The sequence below is a fragment of the Australozyma saopauloensis genome, chromosome 3 (genome assembly GCF_035610405.1).
Source record: "Australozyma saopauloensis chromosome 3, complete sequence".
NCBI classification, from domain to species: domain Eukaryota; kingdom Fungi; phylum Ascomycota; class Pichiomycetes; order Serinales; family Metschnikowiaceae; genus Australozyma; species Australozyma saopauloensis.
In genome coordinates this window covers 913,275-933,263 of record NC_086133.1, presented here as the reverse complement: position 1 = coordinate 933,263, position 19,989 = coordinate 913,275, and the positions used below count along the sequence as shown (strand labels likewise).

General features: G+C 43.5%; 6 protein-coding genes across 6 annotated transcripts; 4 read left to right on the top strand and 2 right to left on the bottom strand.

The window, feature by feature from the left end:
* Nucleotides 1-678: 678 nt before the first annotated feature.
* PUMCH_002586 (uncharacterized protein) lies at nucleotides 679-1,371 on the top strand (the record flags this gene model as incomplete). The annotated part of the gene is made up of 1 exon (XM_063021587.1): nucleotides 679-1,371. The coding sequence occupies one exon, from the start codon at nucleotides 679-681 to the stop codon at nucleotides 1,369-1,371; it is 693 nt and encodes a 230-aa protein (XP_062877657.1).
* A 194-nt stretch (nucleotides 1,372-1,565) lies between these two features.
* PUMCH_002585 (uncharacterized protein) lies at nucleotides 1,566-2,501 on the bottom strand (the record flags this gene model as incomplete). The annotated part of the gene is made up of 1 exon (XM_063021586.1): nucleotides 1,566-2,501. One exon carries the CDS (start codon nucleotides 2,499-2,501, stop codon nucleotides 1,566-1,568), a length of 936 nt encoding a protein of 311 aa, XP_062877656.1.
* Nucleotides 2,502-9,074: 6,573 nt separating this feature from the next.
* Nucleotides 9,075-10,976, bottom strand: PUMCH_002584 (uncharacterized protein; the record flags this gene model as incomplete). Its single annotated transcript, XM_063021585.1, has 1 exon — nucleotides 9,075-10,976. One exon carries the CDS (start codon nucleotides 10,974-10,976, stop codon nucleotides 9,075-9,077), a length of 1,902 nt encoding a protein of 633 aa, XP_062877655.1.
* Nucleotides 10,977-12,574: 1,598 nt separating this feature from the next.
* Nucleotides 12,575-16,825, top strand: PUMCH_002583 (uncharacterized protein; the record flags this gene model as incomplete). Its single annotated transcript, XM_063021584.1, has 1 exon — nucleotides 12,575-16,825. The coding sequence occupies one exon, from the start codon at nucleotides 12,575-12,577 to the stop codon at nucleotides 16,823-16,825; it is 4,251 nt and encodes a 1,416-aa protein (XP_062877654.1).
* A 494-nt stretch (nucleotides 16,826-17,319) lies between these two features.
* Nucleotides 17,320-17,895, top strand: PUMCH_002582 (uncharacterized protein; the record flags this gene model as incomplete). The annotated part of the gene is made up of 1 exon (XM_063021583.1): nucleotides 17,320-17,895. One exon carries the CDS (start codon nucleotides 17,320-17,322, stop codon nucleotides 17,893-17,895), a length of 576 nt encoding a protein of 191 aa, XP_062877653.1.
* A 1,102-nt stretch (nucleotides 17,896-18,997) lies between these two features.
* Nucleotides 18,998-19,636, top strand: PUMCH_002581 (uncharacterized protein; the record flags this gene model as incomplete). The annotated part of the gene is made up of 1 exon (XM_063021582.1): nucleotides 18,998-19,636. One exon carries the CDS (start codon nucleotides 18,998-19,000, stop codon nucleotides 19,634-19,636), a length of 639 nt encoding a protein of 212 aa, XP_062877652.1.
* Between the last annotated feature and the right edge of the window lie 353 nt (nucleotides 19,637-19,989).

Sequence of the window (19,989 nt, the reverse complement as noted above, 5' to 3'; positions counted from 1 at the left end):
TATAGGGTAGATTTTGGGTTGCAGTAGATGGAAATTTTTTAGGACAGTGGATGGGTGATCCGGGTCACGTGAAACTTTTCACTTTTGATTCAGTGGTAGTGAAGGTAATGAGAAAGTATGTGATGGGAGGTATTTATCGGAGTAACAAAGCTTTTTTTTTGAGTTTTTATTGGTCTTCCAGTTTTTGTGGTTTCTATTTTTGGAGAAGTGTTGGTTGAGCTTTGGAGAATGGCTCCCTGTGAATGCTATAGGTCACAGACGGTTGTAAATGGATTAGAAGTGAAGACATCCAGAACAATGTCGATTTTCTTTAATTAAGTTCGTTGGTCAATTCATTCATTTTCCTCCAGAAATTTATGTATAGTTCGGTATGACAGGTTGAAGTACACTCATGACCTAAGAAGAAGTATCAACGTTTACCACTATAGGAAATCCAGAATTTTAAATTTCAAATTTTTCTTTTTTCTTTTTTCAATCTTACAATTCGAAAACTCTCGAATTTTTCATCTCCCACTATTTGTCCTTTAAATTCCCTCTAGCTGTATCTGTCTCATTGAGTACCCCATATTTCTACCCATACACTACATATAAAGTACATCACATACATCACTTAATCCTCCTACACCTTTCATTTACACTGCTCTCCACCCCCTAATTCCACTCAGTCTCGATCACAAAATGTTGGTAGAGGAGATCCCCAAAACAATCAACCCAAACTCGGCCACAATCTACTTCCTGTCGCTGATCAATCTCCAGGCCAGACCAACCCAGAAATCCGCCGAAAACCAGTCCGAGGACTCCGCCAGAAGCGAGAAAAACAGACCGAAAGTCAACTACAACATCACAGACTTGCTGAATGCGCAGACGCAGCTAAATTACAACAGCGGTACCGTGAATGGTGGCACCTTCAAGTCTTCCCACCAGATGCAGTTGGAGAAACTCATCACCAAGAGACTCACAGAGCTCAATAAGGAGTCGCCCAACCCCACATTTGAGCTTCCGAAGATGTTTGCGTACACGAGCATCCACAAGACGTTGAGTGCGGCCGATAAGAAGAAGATCCGCCACGGAAACTCGCTGGCTGCCAAGAAGATCCTCGCCGCACGGAGAAACTTCAACTCGTATCTCGATGAAGAGAAAAATTGGATCTGGACAAACACCATCCAGGGCGTGCATTTTTCGTTTGCGGAACAGAACTGGGAGCTGGCCTCCAAGAAACGGAAGAATTACAGCGAGCCCGTGTTGAAGCCCAAGGTGCGGCTCTGTTCCATGTGTGGTTCGCGGAGCCCGTACTCTAGATGCGGCGCTTGCGGGCTCTACTCATGTAGTGTTCGGTGCCGCCGGCTTCACTTCGAGCTGAGATGTGTGTAGTGGTAATAATATAAGTAAGGATAGGAAATAGAAACTACGCTCTAGCTGTGCTTCACAGAGAAAAAAAATGGTATCGATTATGAATAATAAGAAGAAGATGTTCTAGAACCTGTCATAGTGTTTAAGTTATTTATCTAAATATGTAAATCGTACCTCATTAACGTCATTTCATGCTAGCAATAAATATTCGACTCTTACTCGCCGTGCTTAAAACAGCAACGCTTGCCGTAGCGACAAGAGCCATAACGGGTCCAGTTGGCACAGGGCTTGGATCTCCAGTTGGATGGTCTTTCGACTCTCTTCAACTCAGCCTCACCATGCGCAAACTGACACTTGTTGCCATAAGGGCACACGTTTGTCTTCATAAAAGACATGCAGAGCTCAGTCTTGTACAATTGGGTATTAAGAGACTTGTTGGTAGCTTTGGATGTCTTGGAGTAGCTCGAGCTGCCCGAGTGGGAGGAATGAGCCGACGAGGATGTGGAAGAGACGGAGTTATTTCTGGCCTTGTGGGGGTGCGGAAGTTTCTCGGTGGTGAAGTCCATGTTCTGACTGTTGTCAAATGTGTAGAACTCATTGTACTGAGGCTTGGTGGCCTTGTGGAAGTCCAAGTTTTCCTGGGTCAAGGGCATGAGAAGACTGTGAGGAAGAAGGGACTGTGCGTACTCTAAAGATGAATCACGAAGAACCGCGGTGGCAGCCAACCCGGGAGGCGGATTGCTTCTTGGTTTGGAGTTCCAGCCAGCGAAGGCCACGTTGTTGGTGTTGCTGTTCGATGGTTGATGCATGAAGGGGTGCTCGTGCTGATGGAAGTCTGCACCGGGACTTGGATGATGGTTGTAGTGATGAGCCTGGCCGCTGCCCATGGACTCGGAGTTGTGTCTGGTGGCGGCGGGAGGCAGCTCGAGCCACAATTCAGGCAACAAGTCCTGTTGGGCGACCATGTTAGAGAACACCAGAGTCTCGGAAAAAGACAGCGAGGGCGAGTTGTGCGAGTACGATTCCAGCGCCTCGGACGAGTGTGTAGGAGAAGGAGCCGTCCACTTGGAGTTGGAGTTGTAGCCCTGGTCGTTCCAATGGGTGTGGGAAGCTTCGACGGAAGGATGGAAGTAGGAGAGTGTATCCATCATGATTAGGTTTGTAGCAATGGTGTGTGAGAAGCAATTAGAGATACGGCGCTCTTTTCAGAATACTTTTGGTGGAAGTACAAAGAACAAAAAGAAAAAAGATGAAATGCCACTTGTAGATAAGGAATCGGAGATGCGCTTCTAATATGAACAACGCAGACACGAAACAGAGAGAAGAGTTGATAAACTAGACGGCAACGAGATCACGAGCGAGTCCAGTCAAAGGCAAAAATGGGAAAGGAAAAAAAAAAAAAGAGTATCTGAGGTTTTTTGCAGCCGATTATATAGGAACCAAATGGGGGGTACCAAAAAAAGAGGAGAACGGCGGCTTTTCTGCAGTCCGGCAGCGGAGGGGAAATGCGATTTGGAGGCAGCCACAGATGGGAGGAGTACCGGATTATTGAGCGGCGTGTCTGCAGGAGCGTGCAGGACGGGAGTGGAACTCAGTGTACGTAGGCCCAGTGCACGAAAGGTTAAAGTGACTGGAGACGAAACGAGATTTAGCCTTTGCAGGTGAGGAGAGGAAAGGGTTTCTTTTTGTGTATTTCACTAATCTGGGGAAGACGTTGAAATACCTTTTGGAAAATAGGGGGAACGGGTTTAGGATTCACTGTGTATGGTGAAGGTGATCAGTGGTGATTTTCAGTGGTCGGTAAATTTGGTGATTGCCAGTAAAGTTAGGTGAATTAAACTTTTGTAGGCAGCAACTATGATTGACAACTTTGACAGAATTGTGGTTGACAGAAACGGAAAACTTGGCGATACAAAATTTCAGGTTGGCACAAATTTCAGTGGTTTCTGGTACTATTTGAAGAGATAGTAGGTTGTAGGCGGTAATTGATGGTGGCCAGTATTGTAGCCGTCCGTAGTACAGTGAGCAAATAACGGCTCCAGATGCAAAATTCCAATATGTATGTCACTCGACAGAATGCGGAGTTCAAGAACAGCGGAATCAAAAACGTCTAAAAAATTGTATGGATTTCTTTTTGCAAATAACAGTGCGCTAGCTCAGGCAGACGCAGTCCTATTTATGTTGCTTCAGTATTGCCCAGAGACGTTACAGCACAAAGCCGTCTTCGGAACAGTTTAGACACAGGTAAAGTGAGGCTTTGATCGGAGCAGTTGATCAAAGGCTGGAGGGTGGTGAACAAGAAAATTAACAGAATTAAGCGTACTTGCAGAAGCAAAAAAACGTGGAGAGAAAGGGTTCTGTCAAATCATCCGAAACACTCGCCCTTTATATCCTATTCTGGTTTTCGATTGTAGGGTTGAAAAATCAGGTGAGCCGACAACCCGGCCATGGCACCACTGGCCAACGGCACCACCGAGGGTGCGATCCCGAGGGTGCGCAGCCAGTGCCCAAACCTTTTGGATGCGGAACGAAACTGGTTGAAATGCTGGAAAAATTTGTTGTTGGCAGAAGAAATTTTCACACCATCAAAATTTTCTCTTTGTTCTTTAGTGGCTGCCTGAAATCCCCTGGCCAATTTCTCTATGGGGGAGCTGTGGTTGGTTATCTCGCTTATCCAGTGCGACCCCCGGAAGTGGCTTCTATTTTTCCGAGTATCCTTTTCCGTCATGCCGCACACCTTCTCTGACCTACCCACCATCCCAAAACTGCACCCCGGCGCAACAACCAACAATGCACTTAAAAGACAAGCAAGCAGATAAGACTATGGGGTCCGCATACGAGGGAATTTCGCATGCTCCGTTCGTCCCCCAGGTTTTCTTTGGGGCCAAAGGCGGCCGTATGTAGGATATGTTCTTCCCAACCGCTGGGTCTGTTGTTGCATGGCATATTTGTGGTAATTGGCTGCAAATCGTCAATGGGGTTAGGCCACTTAATGGAATTTTGGGGTGAGGCCTCGTATGGTTATGGATAAGTAGACCGAAGGAATTTGTTGGATTGTCACAGTGTTTGGGGTGGTTGGTTCTTATTTGGTGAAACGGCGTATATATTTTTGTTTAGTGTTTCAGTTTTGTGTTGTTCCGGGACCATGTGTGTAACACTATTAGTAGGCACATTAATGAGGAATAAGTTTAGAAAAAAAGGGGGAAATACTTCTGATAGAAAATAAAATGAAGAATACAAAATGAGAAAGCTCTCCGATATGTAATTCAATGATTATGTTGTTCGTTTGTGTTTTTTTTTTTTGCCAATATGGCCCCTATCCTTCTTCCAAAGATTAGTGGTCATAGTCAATGAAGTACATCTACATCCGAAAAAAAGAAACCAGGGTTCCGCGAACTAATCGAAGTTGTTCCTGCTTTTTTTTTAGGTTTTTGTTTTTCAAAATCTTTTCTCTTCACCTCGATCGTACTACTTTCAATACTCGCCGCATCGGGAAATTCCCATTTACCACCAATGCGGATATTCCGTAGCCATTTTCGATCCATTGTTCCCCTCCAATGTTCTCCAATAATTTCTCCGCCCAGGCCTGTATAACCACGCTCGTGTGCTTGGCTCCAAACGGTGAGTAGCCGCATTAGCGTTTCTTTTTTGATTGACGGATTGCTGACGCCGTTTTGGTCCAGTTTCCCTTCTGTCGGTGGGCAACTGGACCATTGGTTGTAGACTGTAACCTATGAATAGTGACAATATCTCAAAGAAAACGGAACTTCGACAATTTGGTAGATGAATTTTTTCTTGGTTTTGTCAGGAACTTGGTGATTTAGCAACGTTCACTATTGAAGTTACCTTTCATATCGCACATATTTCCATTTGTGCTCCTACGGCTGAACACAACTTCAAGGATTATTCGCTAGAAGAACCTGCCAACGTTAAACTCCGGCTCCAAATTCTAGAAGTTTCATTAATTGCTCCCGGTGAATGACCTCCGTTCACCACACTTTCTCCACATACTCTCACTACTGGCCCTACCCCTCGCCTCCCCTCGCCTAATTCTGTGCCTTATCCCTATCTCTATGTCTACGCCCCATCTGTCACTAATTCTCCGCCAAATAGCTCCCCACACATGTACAGTGGCAGCTTAAGCCCTGACACATCCATGCATCTGCTACTGCTGTCAAGGCGACCACTGCGTGGCACAGAGGCCCCGATGGCTTCCACCAGATAAGGTCCTACAGAGGGGTACCAAAGGGCTTGTGGGGGTAATTAGACTACTTGTGATACTAATATGTGGGGAGAATCAACTTTATGGAAGTTAACCCTCACGATTTGACTACTGAGTGTGGAGAAATGGTTGATTGATGCGATGGGGAAATCTACAATTCTAGGGCAGCGGTGTTTGTTCCTTGTACTGATTTTTGCACTCGCACCCGCACGGTACCGCACTGGTATGGCACTGGCACTAGAATTCTAGGGCCACAGTGCGACTGGGGGACTATTCACTGTTCGCGGTCCCCGCAAGAAAACTAACTTCTAGACCTTTCGAAGTTTGGTTGCGAAAAAATCTGAGAGAATTTTGTTTTTTGTTCTGTCCAATTAGAGTTGTTTTTATTTTGTTTTTTTTATGTTTTCTGGGGCACTCCTGGTTATCGCTTCGCTGCCACTAGAGTTACTTCGAGTCGCTATCTCTTATCTCTGGTAGTTATCTCCGATAGTGAAATACAGATCAGAGTTGACAACGAACATTTTCGAATTAGATTGACACGAAGGTTGTTCGCCTCATTTTAACAATTACAATTGCATCAATCTTGCAACCGTCATTAAATCTGAGTATTCATTTATTGTAGAATCCACTACGTACTAGCATTGAGTTTTGGGCAGTGTCAACAGTAAAGCATTACTCGATTTTGCAAGAAAAACACGAAGAGATCGCATTAGCACAATTTCACACATAGTTTGACATTGCTCTCTCACTGAAATACTTAATGTGATTCTGGACGAATGTCAATCGAGGAGGAGACAATACTGACCACTTTGCGGCATGAAATGGAACAGAAACGTGAGTTTCGCACCCATGGGATCTTGCGAGCGTGAGCGCGGTTTGTTTAGCTTTGCTCAACCTCTCCCATATGCTGTGAAACGTGACTAGGTCTTCATGAGACTGTTTTTTATCCTCGATCTCTGGAAGGCTTCTTAGTATCGCTTGTATTGAAATATTTACTCTTTGCTCTGATTAATTCATCTAAGTTGACTAGAGAAACTTACAGCCAAGAGCCTTCTACTGTTAAGGGATCTTATCTAAGCTGCTGTGATCCTTGGCATGAATTGAGTCAGAGGTGTCAGCAACATCTGAGTTTCAGGAATTCTGAGGGTTGGTGTTGACTCTGAATTAATTTGTTTGTCAATTTCTTGAGTGGAGTTATCTTCAGGCGTTTCAGAGCGATCAGCGAACCCCTGAGAAGAAGCAACGTTTTGTACATGCCCTTCAGATTTTTTCTCTTTTACTGACATGGATTCTATCACAATAAGTCTTCTTTCCATTCTCGAAATTGAGGAAGAAAGGATGGTTAGTTGATGTAAAACATCCAGTAATTGAGTTGGCGCATTGTCGCTCGTTTGTTTCTCTCCAAGAGTGTCACCTTCCTGAAAGACGTGACCATCAGTACCAGATGGTGCAGAAGCATTCGCAGCCGGAATCCTAGCTAAGTCAGAAGGCATGACGTCATGGTGTAAATTGGATCTTGGAGTTTGTTTCAATTTTAACCCCTTGGCTTTGGCTTCCCGTTCACGTTTCTTCGTGTAGTATTCGTGAAATTCTTCGTATGACTTTCCGCGTAAAGCTTCATGCTCAGGTGTATTTCTGAGTTTGTAGTCAAGAATCTTCTTTCCATAGAAGTCCACTCTCTCAAAATGGGGTGCTTTTTGCCACTCGCTATCATTCACGAAATAGACGCCATCGCCTCTTGATTCCTCTTTGGATAGTAATGCATGCAAAACAGAGTTATGTCCTTGGTGACATGGCATATAGATGCCCATCTTGTGACCGAGCCAATGAAGGACATACGCGTAAGAGAACTCTGAGCCATTCCAAATACACCCTGTATTTGCAAAAGCCACTTCGGGCGCAGGACGAGGACAAAAGGAGTAAGACTCTCTATCTTGCCATTCTTCCAACATAGTGAGAATCCTGTCATATCTTTCATCTCGGTGGTAGGGGCTACCACCAAATTCTGAAACAAAAACAAATCGAGCCTTTGGTCTGTCAGGAGGAGAGGACATAAATGGTGCCATTACGTGTAAGATCAGGTTCAAAGCCCTTGAATCTAGTTTTAAAGGACTACTTTCCATTTTGAAGTACAAGCAGCCAGAAATTTTGCCTGAAAACTTTCTTAAACGTCTGCGTGAAAACTCCAGAATAGTTCTGGTCAGCAGCATATCACAATTTTCGAGTACTACAGTGCATTTTTTGGCTTTTTTCTTCAACTCGACTGCCAATTGTTCATAGATCTTCTCCTCCCTTGAAAAATGAAATAAATGTAAATGTACGCCTCTGCGAACCAAGTCGAACAAGACTGATCTTCCAACTGTTGAGCTTCCGTTCATCACATAATACCGGGTTTCATCCAATTTGTATTCACTCTTAAGTTTCTTAGGCTCTCGTGATAAAAACATGAAACGTTCGTTTAAACTGCGGACGAGAATGATGGTACCATACCATATCACACAGCAAACCAAAACCGAAGTCACCAAAAAAAGCATCTCAGAAAGAACTTATTGTGTTTATGATGTATTAAAGAGGTATCGCCTCAATATATATAAAGAGGAAATGATAGGCGTTTCTTGCATACAAGTGGTTCCTGCCTGCAATTGTTTCATACCTGTATTCTATGCTTGAGTCTGTCCTATGAAGTCCAGATGTGATAAAACTTTGAAAGATAAGTTCAAAAATTCGTGAGTAGCTTTTTCGTGTAGCTTTCAAACTGCAAGGCTTTCAGGCTTAGAGGAGAAGTCTCAAAAAGATTTAGTCTTTATCTGGTGCGCCTATATATGAAAAAGGAGGCTCTTGGACGATATTCCCGCAATTGTAGAAATCAGACAGTTTTTTCTAGTTTGAACTTACATTTTCCTGGAATATGCAAGCTCGTAGAAAATGATCCTCAAAAGTGCCATCCCCCACAGTCGGTGCAAAGCGAGGATTGGGATACATACTTGAGAACAACAAAACCATAGCAACGGTCGCCAGTTGTATCTCATACGTCATTTTAGGAAACTCGTAGGGTATTGCAACTAAATTTTCGAATTGAGAATATCGGGATAGCTGTTGATACCAGGATAAGAGACATCGAATGACAAGCTCTAGATAACGACGATAGGACATCACCGAACCTTTGGGCCGCCATCGACGGGTCGTCGATAGGCTAAGATAAACCGAAGATGAAATTCAAATTATAGTCGGCTGATCTGAGGCTTATCATCGGATAGCTCGCGGCCCACCCGAGATCTGACTAGTAGGTGAGATCTCGGGATATAAGTAGTGCTAGCTACGGTCGAGTATATAAAGCAACTAATAAAGGTTTTCTAAATAAAGTGACAGCTGAGAAAAACTATCATTGGACATGAATGATTTACCTAACAGACTAGGAAATCCAAAGAGAGTTTTCAAGAAGCTAGAGACGCAGCAATGTTAGTTTTTTAAGTTTATTAAGGAGTGCTATACGAATATAAATTTACAGTGACACCCGACTATTAGTCATCATATCCTCTCTTTGCTGATCTACCCCCTCGCTCATTACTGATTCGGATGTGCTCTTGTCTGAATCGGATGTACTCTCGTCTGATTCAGATGTGCTCTGTAAATTCGCTGACCTAGCTAATTTTTTTTTTTCCTGCCAATCCAAATACCAATCATAGCAGACCAAAACACAATCAATGAGATGTAAAATATGGAACACTCCCTGAAAGACTATAATGATCCAAGTAGAAACGGATGCAGTCATAAAGGAAACCTCCAAATTGAGAGACATCTTCTCGGTATGTATCAGCTTCTCTCTGATATCGTTGGAATCACGTAAGCCCGTTCTGAAGACTGCAAACAACAACAAAACTGCTCCCGAACAAAAGAGCATACTGGTCGAAATCCGGCCCCTAAAAGACTCTAAATAATACCAACGACGAAGTTTTGGTATGATCGGCTCGTGCCGATCGATCAAACTCTGTTTAAACTCCAGTAGTTGCCGTACCACCTCGCTGTTTTGCTGACGCATTAATTCGAGGTGACTCTGAAATTCAGTCATTAGCAAACTTTCTCTTGAGAACCCGGTGCTACTAAAGTATTCCATTTTCATCGAGCTCAACCTATCAATTTCCCACTGAATGGCTTCTTCATAAGACTCGATGCTAAGATTGAGTTCCCTGATTTGCATGTGCCATGATTCGCCGTTCAGACCCTTTGCTTTGATGATTTTCTCCTTGATATCAGCGACACGACCTGTGAGCTTCACAGATTCTGCTTGAATACCGGCGAACGTGGCATCTTGTAGAGAAAGATAAGCGCTCAAAGAGGTTTTATATTTTCTCTTGTCCGAATCCCGTAGTTGATCCAAAACCTCGGTGGGTAGTTTGTGCAATTCGGTTTCTTTGCACGATTCCATGGATAAATAGTACTTAACATTGAATTCAGAACAAGCTGTGCCTTCGTAGTGTAGCCGAGCTTCAACGAGAGCTTCTGCAATATACAAAATTGCTTCAGAGCATTCGTTCATTCTCCTGCAGAAATTGGCCCATATAATAAAACTTGGAACAAATAACCGAAGACAGATGATTCCAACACTAATGTAGTATAGAATAGTAATCGCTCTGTAGGGTTCAAAAGACTCGAACATCCACAACCTGAATAAACAAAATAAGGTAGTGGCAGTCCAATAGTTTTCAGTTTTGAAGACAAAAGCTCTTGTCTGACCCAATCTTTTAGTTCTAGCCTTCCTTAACTTCTCCAATATGACATCGTAGGTGTTACAATGTTTCTCCTTAATTTCTTCTAAGGTTTTTGAACATAAGTAATCGAGAGTTCTTAGTTCCTTATTCAACGCATTATGGTCATCTTTGCTTTCATTCCACAAGATCAGCCAATTCTGCTTAATCAGTTCATCTAAATCGGAGATTGCGGGTGGAAGGAGAGTATTGAGCAAATCGTGTTGTTTCATGTCAATTAGAGTCGTGCGGCCCGAGTCTATCTCCATCAATTGAATCCGGTGATGATCAGAGGATTTAAAGGCAGCAGAAACTTCCGTAAGCTGTTCTGCAGCACAGTTTCTTCTTCTAATCGAGAGATTCTTATGGTTTTTGATGACCTGTTCGAGTTGATCTCTTTTCTTGTTCAATATGAATAGTGCTGCCGTCTTCACTTCATCGTCGTAGTTCATCAGATGAATTGCCGATTCCAGAAAAGAGATTTCTGACTCCATATGTTTCAAAAGACGCGGATATTCAAGATGACATGAAAAGAACTCCTTTGTGGTGTATATTTTCTTTCCGCCAGAAAGGGTTGTGCTGATATATTTCAAAATTTCACAATCTTCCATGATGTTATCAGGAAGAAAATCATTATCAATTTTGATATCAGGATCCATTGCTTCAGAAATAGGTGCTTCAGATTGGAAGGTGCTAGGATAGAACCGGGAAGGTACTCAATCCTAGATCACTCTATCTCGAAGAAGCGCTGAACGAACCAGACAGAAAAGAAAAGTGAGGAATAAATATCAAGATGTATCGAGATACTGTCTCTTTATATATTTTCACGACTCACTCCGTGTGTTTCAGGTGTGTTTCAGCCTGAAACACTCCATGGCGACGATGCCATTTTCTTGATCAAAGACTGAGACTTTGGCAAGAAAAAACTTGAGTGACAAGGCAAATCTTTCACAAATATTGTGCATTTTTGGGGTATCTCATTCTCTGGGTATGAAAGCAGTCAAGGTTCAGTTTTCATTCCTCAACAATCAAAACCTAGGCTGATTGCTCGAATTTGAAGATCAAGCAAACTTGCTTGATATTCAGAACAAATTACTTGAGTTAAGGTAAACACTTTCGTATTGGCCTTAATCCTATTAGGCTAACGAGTGCAGTAAGTAATCTGCTAAACAATTTGTGAAGACAGTATGGATATGAAAGATGACAGAATTGAAAATCTCTCCAAAAATCTCATAGACTCAATGGGCCTTAGGATTTACGGTTGCTTATGTTGACTTGCGTGTTGGTGTATCCGCAGTATTGGATCTACAGTTAAACAAGCCTATCAAACGATCTATTTGTAGCGCAAAAAATTCAAAACCAAAAAGATTGCAGCACCACATTTTCACACATGGTCTCCCACTGCATTACTCAGTGTGGCTCTAAGTGGCTTGACTAACGTTGATCGGACGGGAAACAGTACTTTCCACTTGATATGGCCGCAACCGCTATAAAAACACGTAAGTTAGTTAACAAAGAGTTTCTTTAGCCGTTCGAGCTATTGCTGATCTTTACTTTGTGATAAATTATTGGTACAAACAAGGTGAAGCGGAAAGCTTGCAAGCAGGCATAGTTAGTAATACGGTATGCGAAAGTATTGACGAAGCGATTTACGACTGCAAAATTTCTTCTGTCAAGTGAGAAGCACTTTGTTGTCGCTCCAGTAGTGGAGCTTGAATATTCGCTGGGCTACTTTTGGGGCCAAGCTGCCTGGGGCCTCAAACCTTGCATTGAACGGATTTGTCTCACGAGTTCTGCGGATACTTTTTCCATTCAATATTTCTGCGTAACTTTTGCAGCAAAATTTTCCATAGACGCTTTTTTGGGGAACCAGTGGTTCTCAAGTAGCTTTTGTTTTCCTATAGTTAGATTGAGTAGGCAGATGAGTGTGAGATTGGAAGATTCAATTTTGCCGGGTTTTTCTGATCTCCGTTTTATCTTCTTTTTGCCTTTCTTTTTGCTTCTCCTCAATACTCTGACCATGTATCTTTCGATTCTGGCACCCGTGCCATTTTAACAAGTCTATCTAGAAATCGAAGGTAATCGCCAGATTTTTTTTCTTTGTCTTCTGCTACCTCCTTCATCTCTCTTTTTTCTTTTTATTTTTTTTTTCTTTGTTCTCTCTTTCATATCACATAATTGTTTAGCTTGTGTTATCGCTCTTGTTTACTTCATCGCTGCAATATGTACTACTACGCCTTCACAATCTAGTCCTAGAATGGCTATACTCAATAATCTACGGGAGATCAAGGACTGGATCTCGTCTGCCTCTCCCTCAGCGGTCCCGCAATGGGAGACAGATACTCTCCTACGATGTGCGCCGAAAAAATCGCCTGGTTCAGTCATTCCTGGCGGTTTGGACCATTCTTCAAGTACAAAAACACAACCAGGCCGTCCATCTGTCCCGCTTGACGCGTCGCGAATATCGGATAGCAACGTATCACATAGTACTATGGGATCATCGGCTTCGATGCATAAGAATGGCGTTTCTGGCGCTTCTATGCTCTCGCTTCTGTCAAATCAGAACTCACTGAATAGTGTGCAATTTGGGCTGAATAACAATTTAAACACAACAACTCATTTAAGAAACCACAAGGACTCTTCTCGAAATATAAACCACAATATAAACGTCATCAGTGATGATGAGGATAAGCCAGATGACGATGATCTCGAGCTTCTAGATGATCTAGACTTCCCTCTTCCCTCTAATACCCCTTTGCCAAAAGTGAACCCAAAACGGCCTCTAGATCATTCCTCGATGAGTTCTGCCCCTTCTTCCACCCAATTTGAGAAGCCCATGAACTTTTCTGGCTCGTTCTCCATTATAGACCCTGTAAAACTAGGCCTAACAGATTTACTAGATTCAGCGTCATTTAAGGAGCCACGACAAAAAAAACAGAGAGTCGAATTGACAAGCGCGGAATATTCGGCTGCTTCATCTGAGACGATAAAGAAGAAGTCCAGTGGGGTTATTTCACAACTCGAGGGCGTCTCTAAGCTGTCACAACAGAGCATTTCTCAAGCTTTTAGCCGGCTTATTCCCTCCACATCACAAGTCATTTCCGCATCTGAGAGATCCGCGAACACAGATATCTCTCAGCTACATAAATACATCCGCCTTTGCGAAGCCAAGATACAACTTCTTACAAAACGCAATGCAGTTAATGATTCCACGTCTCTTTCGCTCGATGCAAAAACACAGTGGATCAAGGAAAAATACGAACCTAGAATGAAAACCATCTCATCAGATATCCAATCAATACGCCCGGCATTCACGTTCCTAGATCCTCCTTTGGATGAAAAGAACTTGTCTAACGTCAACTCTGATATAGAGACAAGTCAATTGCCGCCTGTCAGAAAATCTTTATTCGATTCTTCTCCTCTCAAACCCGCTGTTGATGACTCTCTAGAGCACAGCCGAAGGGTTGAGATAAAAAACTCAATTAGTGTTGATCATATTGCCGAATCTATCGAAGACTCCGAGAGCCTTATACAAGAATATCGACCAAATGACTACACGTCCAATATTGAAGAGGCTCGTCGGATGGTGCAAGAAGAAAAAGAGAGGGCTTTGCACACAAAGACTTATGGCGCAAAAGATGATGACTCGGAAGATGACTTCGGCGCTAATTATTTGGATGGTCTTGTCTCCTCGCAAGATGAATCAGATAACACCGATTTGAGTGGCTTTGTCGTCCGTGACAATGAAAATGGAAATATCAACAGCCCTAATTCTGTAGACAACACATATCTTGGAACGCAAAACACTCAGGATGATTCTGCAATTGGAACCGATGACGATCAAGGCGATATCTCTGAAATCGAGGCTCTGGTACCAATACAACACGAGTTGCAAGACTTACTTTCAGGTGATGACGAACAAAATTCTAATCAGACGCCTGATGCTATCGAGATTATTGACGATGACAATGGCCCGATCGATTTCACGTCTCAGCTTAATGAGAATCGTGACGAGATCGTACATATCCCCTCAGAGGATGAACTAGATGATGAGGATATTGATGGCCTTCGCGAGTTGCTGCATATCAAATTGGAGCCCTCGCAAAATTCTCTGCCAAAACTTATTAGCGAGAGTGATTTCAGTGATGACGATGACGAATTGCTTCAGCTCACGAAGAATGTAAATCCTTCACCATCAGATCTCAACTTGATGGCGAGCGACGAGAGACGTGTGATCCCGGGATCTGAGAAATTCATTGATGAAATTTACACTGTACTCAATAAGAATTTTGGTCTTGCAAAGTTTCGACCAAACCAACTCGAAGCAGTTGTCGCCTCTCTTCAAGGAAAGGATGTATTCGTACTCCTTCCAACTGGTGGTGGAAAGTCTTTGTGCTTTCAATTGCCGGCCTTAGTTAAAGGCGGCATCACTCGTGGAGTGACAATTGTTGTATCTCCTCTTATCTCTTTGATGCAAGATCAGGTTCAACATTTGCTCGAGAAGAACATCAGAGCTGGAATGATCAGTTCGAGAGGAACAGCAACTGAAAGAAACACTACCTTCAAAGCTTTGACTAGCGGTCAATTGGATTTGGTATACCTTTCACCCGAAATGATTAATAATTCAGGGCGAGTTCAAAAAATCATTTCGAAATTGCATGAAAATGATATGCTCGCAAGGGTCGTAGTTGACGAGGCTCATTGCGTTAGTTCTTGGGGCCACGATTTTAGACCAGACTATCAGGGTATGAATTTCTTCAAGCAAAACTATCCTCGAGTACCTATCATGGCTCTTACTGCGACAGCAAGTGAAAAGGTCATTCTCGACATAATTCATAATTTGCAAATGGACAATCCAGTTATGTTGAAGTCAAGTTTCAACAGAACCAATTTGTTCTACACAGTGAGAAATAAGCCCCCTGCTATCTATGAATGGATCAGCAATTATATACTCTCCAAACACAAGGGCCAAACGGGAATCATATACTGTCATTCGAAGCAGTCGTGCGAAACGACTTCTCAGAAGCTTAATGAATGCGGGATTAGCTGCTTGTACTACCATGCGGGAATGGATTTCGAAGAAAGACTCGATGTTCAGCTCCAATGGCAGAACAACAAAATTCAACTCATCTGTGCAACAATCGCATTTGGTATGGGAATTGACAAGCCAGATGTCAGATTTGTCATTCATATGTATATCCCCCGAACGCTAGAAGGATACTATCAAGAGACAGGCCGTGCAGGCAGAGATGGTAAAGAAAGTGATTGCATTATGTTCTATTCCTACAAAGATGCTCGCGCGCTAAATGGCCTCATCCAGCGCGATAAGAATTTAGAGGAAAGAGCTCGTGAGTGGCACCTAATCAAGCTTCGTCAAATGGTCCAATATTCCGAGAACAAAACAGATTGCCGCAGGCGGCAAGTTCTCCATTTTTTTAATGAGGCATTTGATGCGAAAAAATGCCAGAAAAAGTGTGACAATTGTTGCACTAATACAAAATCAATTATCAAAGATGTCACTCAGCATTGTGTGAATATAATGAAAATGGTTCAAGCAATTCAGAACGACAAAGTCACAGTTCTCCATTGTCAGGACGTCTACAAAGGCTCCAAAAATAAGAAGATCGTGACACAGGGCCACCATGAGAATGAGTTTCATGGTATGGGGAGAGATTTGGATAGAGGAGATATAGAAAGAATCATATTCGAATTGCAAAGTCTCAACGGATTAGTTGAATACCAAGTGATGAGAGGCGGGTTTGCTACTTCGTACATCCGGCTTGGCTCGAAAGCAAATGAGATTTTGAAGGGGAAGCAAAAGATAACCTTGAGTTTCACAGAAGTCTCCAAAGCTCCTACTGCACCGTCAACTGGCCCACGGCTCAAAGCAACAGGAAATGGGCAAGGGCTAGACAATTACAGGTACACGGACTCTTTTGTGAGCGCACTTGAATTTAAGAACCAAGGAGAGCTGGAAAAGGAGAACTACAGCTGGCTGAGCTCGTCGTCAAAGATCGTGCTACCTCAAGAAACTTTCAACAACGCGGTTAATGATTCGAATAGTGCTATAATTGAATCTGCTTTCACAGAGCTTCGCAATTTCCGGCAGCAGAAGCTGTCTGAGAAAGGGTTTGCTCGGTCCAGCTACTATGTCAGCGACGCGCTTCTCAAGGAAATGGCTATCAAGCTACCTACAAATGCTCGAGATTTTGCAAAGCTAGAGAATGCGTCAAAGGATCAAGTCACTACGGTATTTGCGGACTTCAAAAAAACACTTGGCTCATTGGCGCGGGCACGTAAAGGCGGGTCGCAAGACCCTCGGACAACATCACAAAACTCTTCGCCATATTTCAAGCTGCAGAAAGCAACTCAATCCAATAGGAGTCACGGCCGTGCAAAGAATCGGAACTCACAGTCGGGCTCAAGGAACAGTGGCTCGCGGCGTGCTAATGAATCAAAAGGGCCTAGTCAAAGCACCTCCAAACACATTCGGCAAATGCCAATTTAATAGTAAAGTCATGAATTTATTTATTCAAGAGAGATGAGTGGAAGTGTTTGCTTCTGAGACACGACATCTAGTTGCGGCGGTAGAATTATAGATCAAGTCCACAGTAGAACAAGAAGAACAATGATTCTTTAAGTAGAACAAGGAGAACAGTGTTTATTCCAGTAGAACAATGTCTATCCAAAAAGAGCATTGTTCATTTTAATAGAGCATTTATTGCATTGATGTGACATCATTCGATTATCACATATTGCTTCAGTGAGACAATACTAGATGTCATTCACGGCCTATGCATAGAGAAAAAACGAACACCGTCATTCTAATAAAAGTTCCCCTGAATGTATCCGAATTTTAATTCTTCTCTTTTTCCGCAAAATAAAATTTTCATTTCTTAGGGTTTTCAGATATCGAAATCGTGTATATTCTCCCACTTGCACACCGCACTACCTTTTAGCGACCTTGAAAAAATTTCACTCCTCCCAACTATTTCACCTACGATGTTCACGAGGACGAACCAGGCCGGCTTCCCCCGCCTAGCGGGTTCTATCCAAAGTGTTAGATTCGCCCGCAAAAGGGCTCCCGAATACCCCTCCTACACCATGCAATTGGCGCCCTTGGGCCACAAATCAAAGGACCACAACGGTGTCTTCAGAAGACATTTGAAGGCATGGTTGGGCCCCAAGAACGTGGTGGGTGAGTACCACGAAAACAAGTACTACTACGTTCCGCAAAACAACGTTCCCAACTACGTTGTTCCGGACGGAAACCCACTTGTGTCTTCGACGGAAACCTCCAACGTGCGGGGCTACGCCAAGCGGAATCCCAGTGTGAACCCGTTCCCACAAAACCCTAGCTGCAAGACTGCTTCGATGGTCTCTGACGACTTGAAGAAGGAGATCTACAGCGATCACGAGAAGGGCGTGCTGGCACAGGAACTTGCTCACAAACACCGGATGAAGATTGCCAGGGTGGAGGCCATTGTGCGTCTACAGAAAATCGAGCAGGTTTGGAAAGAAGAGGTATGTTTTTTTTTTTTTCGTTTTGTTGCTTGCTTGCTTGCTACGGTACAATGATGAACATTTGATTAGTCTTGAAGACTCCTACATGGTTAACACTTTTTAGCTCTAGATCTGAAGTGCCAAAGCACGCAATGCGGTTCAAATCTCGCTTTCTTTTTTGTTTAAAAAACAATTATACTAACTACAGAACAAAACCCTGGAGGAGCTTTCTAGATTCTCGTCCATCGTCAAGAAGATGTTCCCTGTCTTCAACTCGGCCAAGGATGGTGACAACCTCACGGAGATTCCTACGCCGCACAAGACGTTGAACCAGCGGTTCTTGACGATTTCCGAGTCTGAGCCGTTCGGCCCTGTTGACGCTGCGCGCGTGTTCGACTTGGAGCCAGCTCTGGAGACGCTAGAGAAGTTGACAGAGCTCACAAACGAGGAGATCAAGGAGACCAAGAAGAACAAGGTGATTGTCGGTGTGCAGAAGCAGGGCGACGACAGCCAGTTCCGGTTCACGCTGGCCACTTCCGGACAAGTCGGGTACCGTTACGGTGCCTCCAGACGTGATACCAAGAAGAACAGAGCTGTTGGATTCGACACCGCAGGTAAGATGATCTACACTGTGGGTTTGTAGAGATAATATGTACATAGAATACGCTAATGGGATGCATGAAAGGAACTGAGATGTAGGCAGCAGTGGGTCCAGGTCTATGGACAAAGAGCACGGAAACTAAGCTAACCTAACCAAGTTAAATCGAGCTCTGATTTTGTCCAAATCAACGAGTAAAATTAAATCTATAAAAAAAACCGTTTGTCAATTCTGTTCTCTCCATTCTGTACTTTTCCCTGTGTTCTGATACCCTCCCATACAATAATACGCGGTCTGCTATTTTAGCCTCACCGCCTTACTAGTATCACCAAAAGAGCCAGACAATTGCCGGAACCCAAGTCAATTAAAACCAGAAAAACCATAAATTCAATTCCTTTTCCAAAACCATAACACCAAAAATAAACAAACCACACAAATTAAACGCCCCCACCACACTATCCCCCCATTTCAGCTCCCCCATAACCAACTCCCCTGCACACACCCATAGGCACTTTTTCGCTTCCACGTCCTACACCTCACTCCAACTCCAGAAACTCCATCATTCCTAACAACCACACCATGCTCTTCCGCATCCTCGAGATCTTGGCGCTTCTCCAGCTCGTGGCCGCCAATGCCTTGACCTTCAACTTGCCCGCAAAAGAGGCCGCCTGTTTCTACATATTCACCGAGGTTCCAGACACCCAAGTGTCGTACTACTATGCGGTGCAACAGGGCGGTTCGTTTGACGTGGACTACTTCATCAAGGATCCATCCGGCCACGTGCTTCTCTCGAAAAACAAGGAGAGACAGGGTGACTTGGTGATCACGGCGCAGCATCCGGGCGAGTACGAGTTCTGCTTCTCCAACGAGATGTCCACGTTTGCCGACAAGGTGATTGATTTCGAGATCAAGTTCGATGGCGACGCGCACCAGCAGTTCCGCGCGTCGATGCCGGAGCAGCCCAACTCGAAGCCCATCGAGCATGTGGATGCCATGAAGAGAACGGCCGACCACATTGACCAGCAGTTGGAGGAGCTCAAGCGGTCGTTGCAGTACTACAAGACCCGGAACAACAGAAACCAGGCCACCGTGCGTTCCACGGAGTCCAGAATCTACTATCTTTCTGTGTTGGAGGTGTTGTTGATGGTGGGAATGGCGGTGTTGCAGATCACAATTGTGCAGTTGTTCTTCAAGGGCTCCAGAAAACAGTTGGTCTAGGCGTGTATAAAATGTATCAAACAACGAAATGTGTTCGGGCTGGTGTAGTTTTGAGTCGTGTGTGTGTTCTGTTGTATTGAGTGTTTTTGGTATGTGTTCAGTGTCAATGAGATTCTGTGAGATATGGATCGATTTTGTTTTCAAGAGTCGGTATCATTGATAAGACAGACTCTCTTTTATTATTGCGTTATTGATGTATTTGTTTTGATTATTATCACTCTTTCGTAGTTTCACAGCTAGTCTCATTGCGTTTCATTCTAGGTAACTGCCTGAAAGTATCTGCTTCGGAGAAATCAAACAAATTTCCGTTAACAAAATAAATACATAAGCCAAACGGACTTCCTGATTCTTTT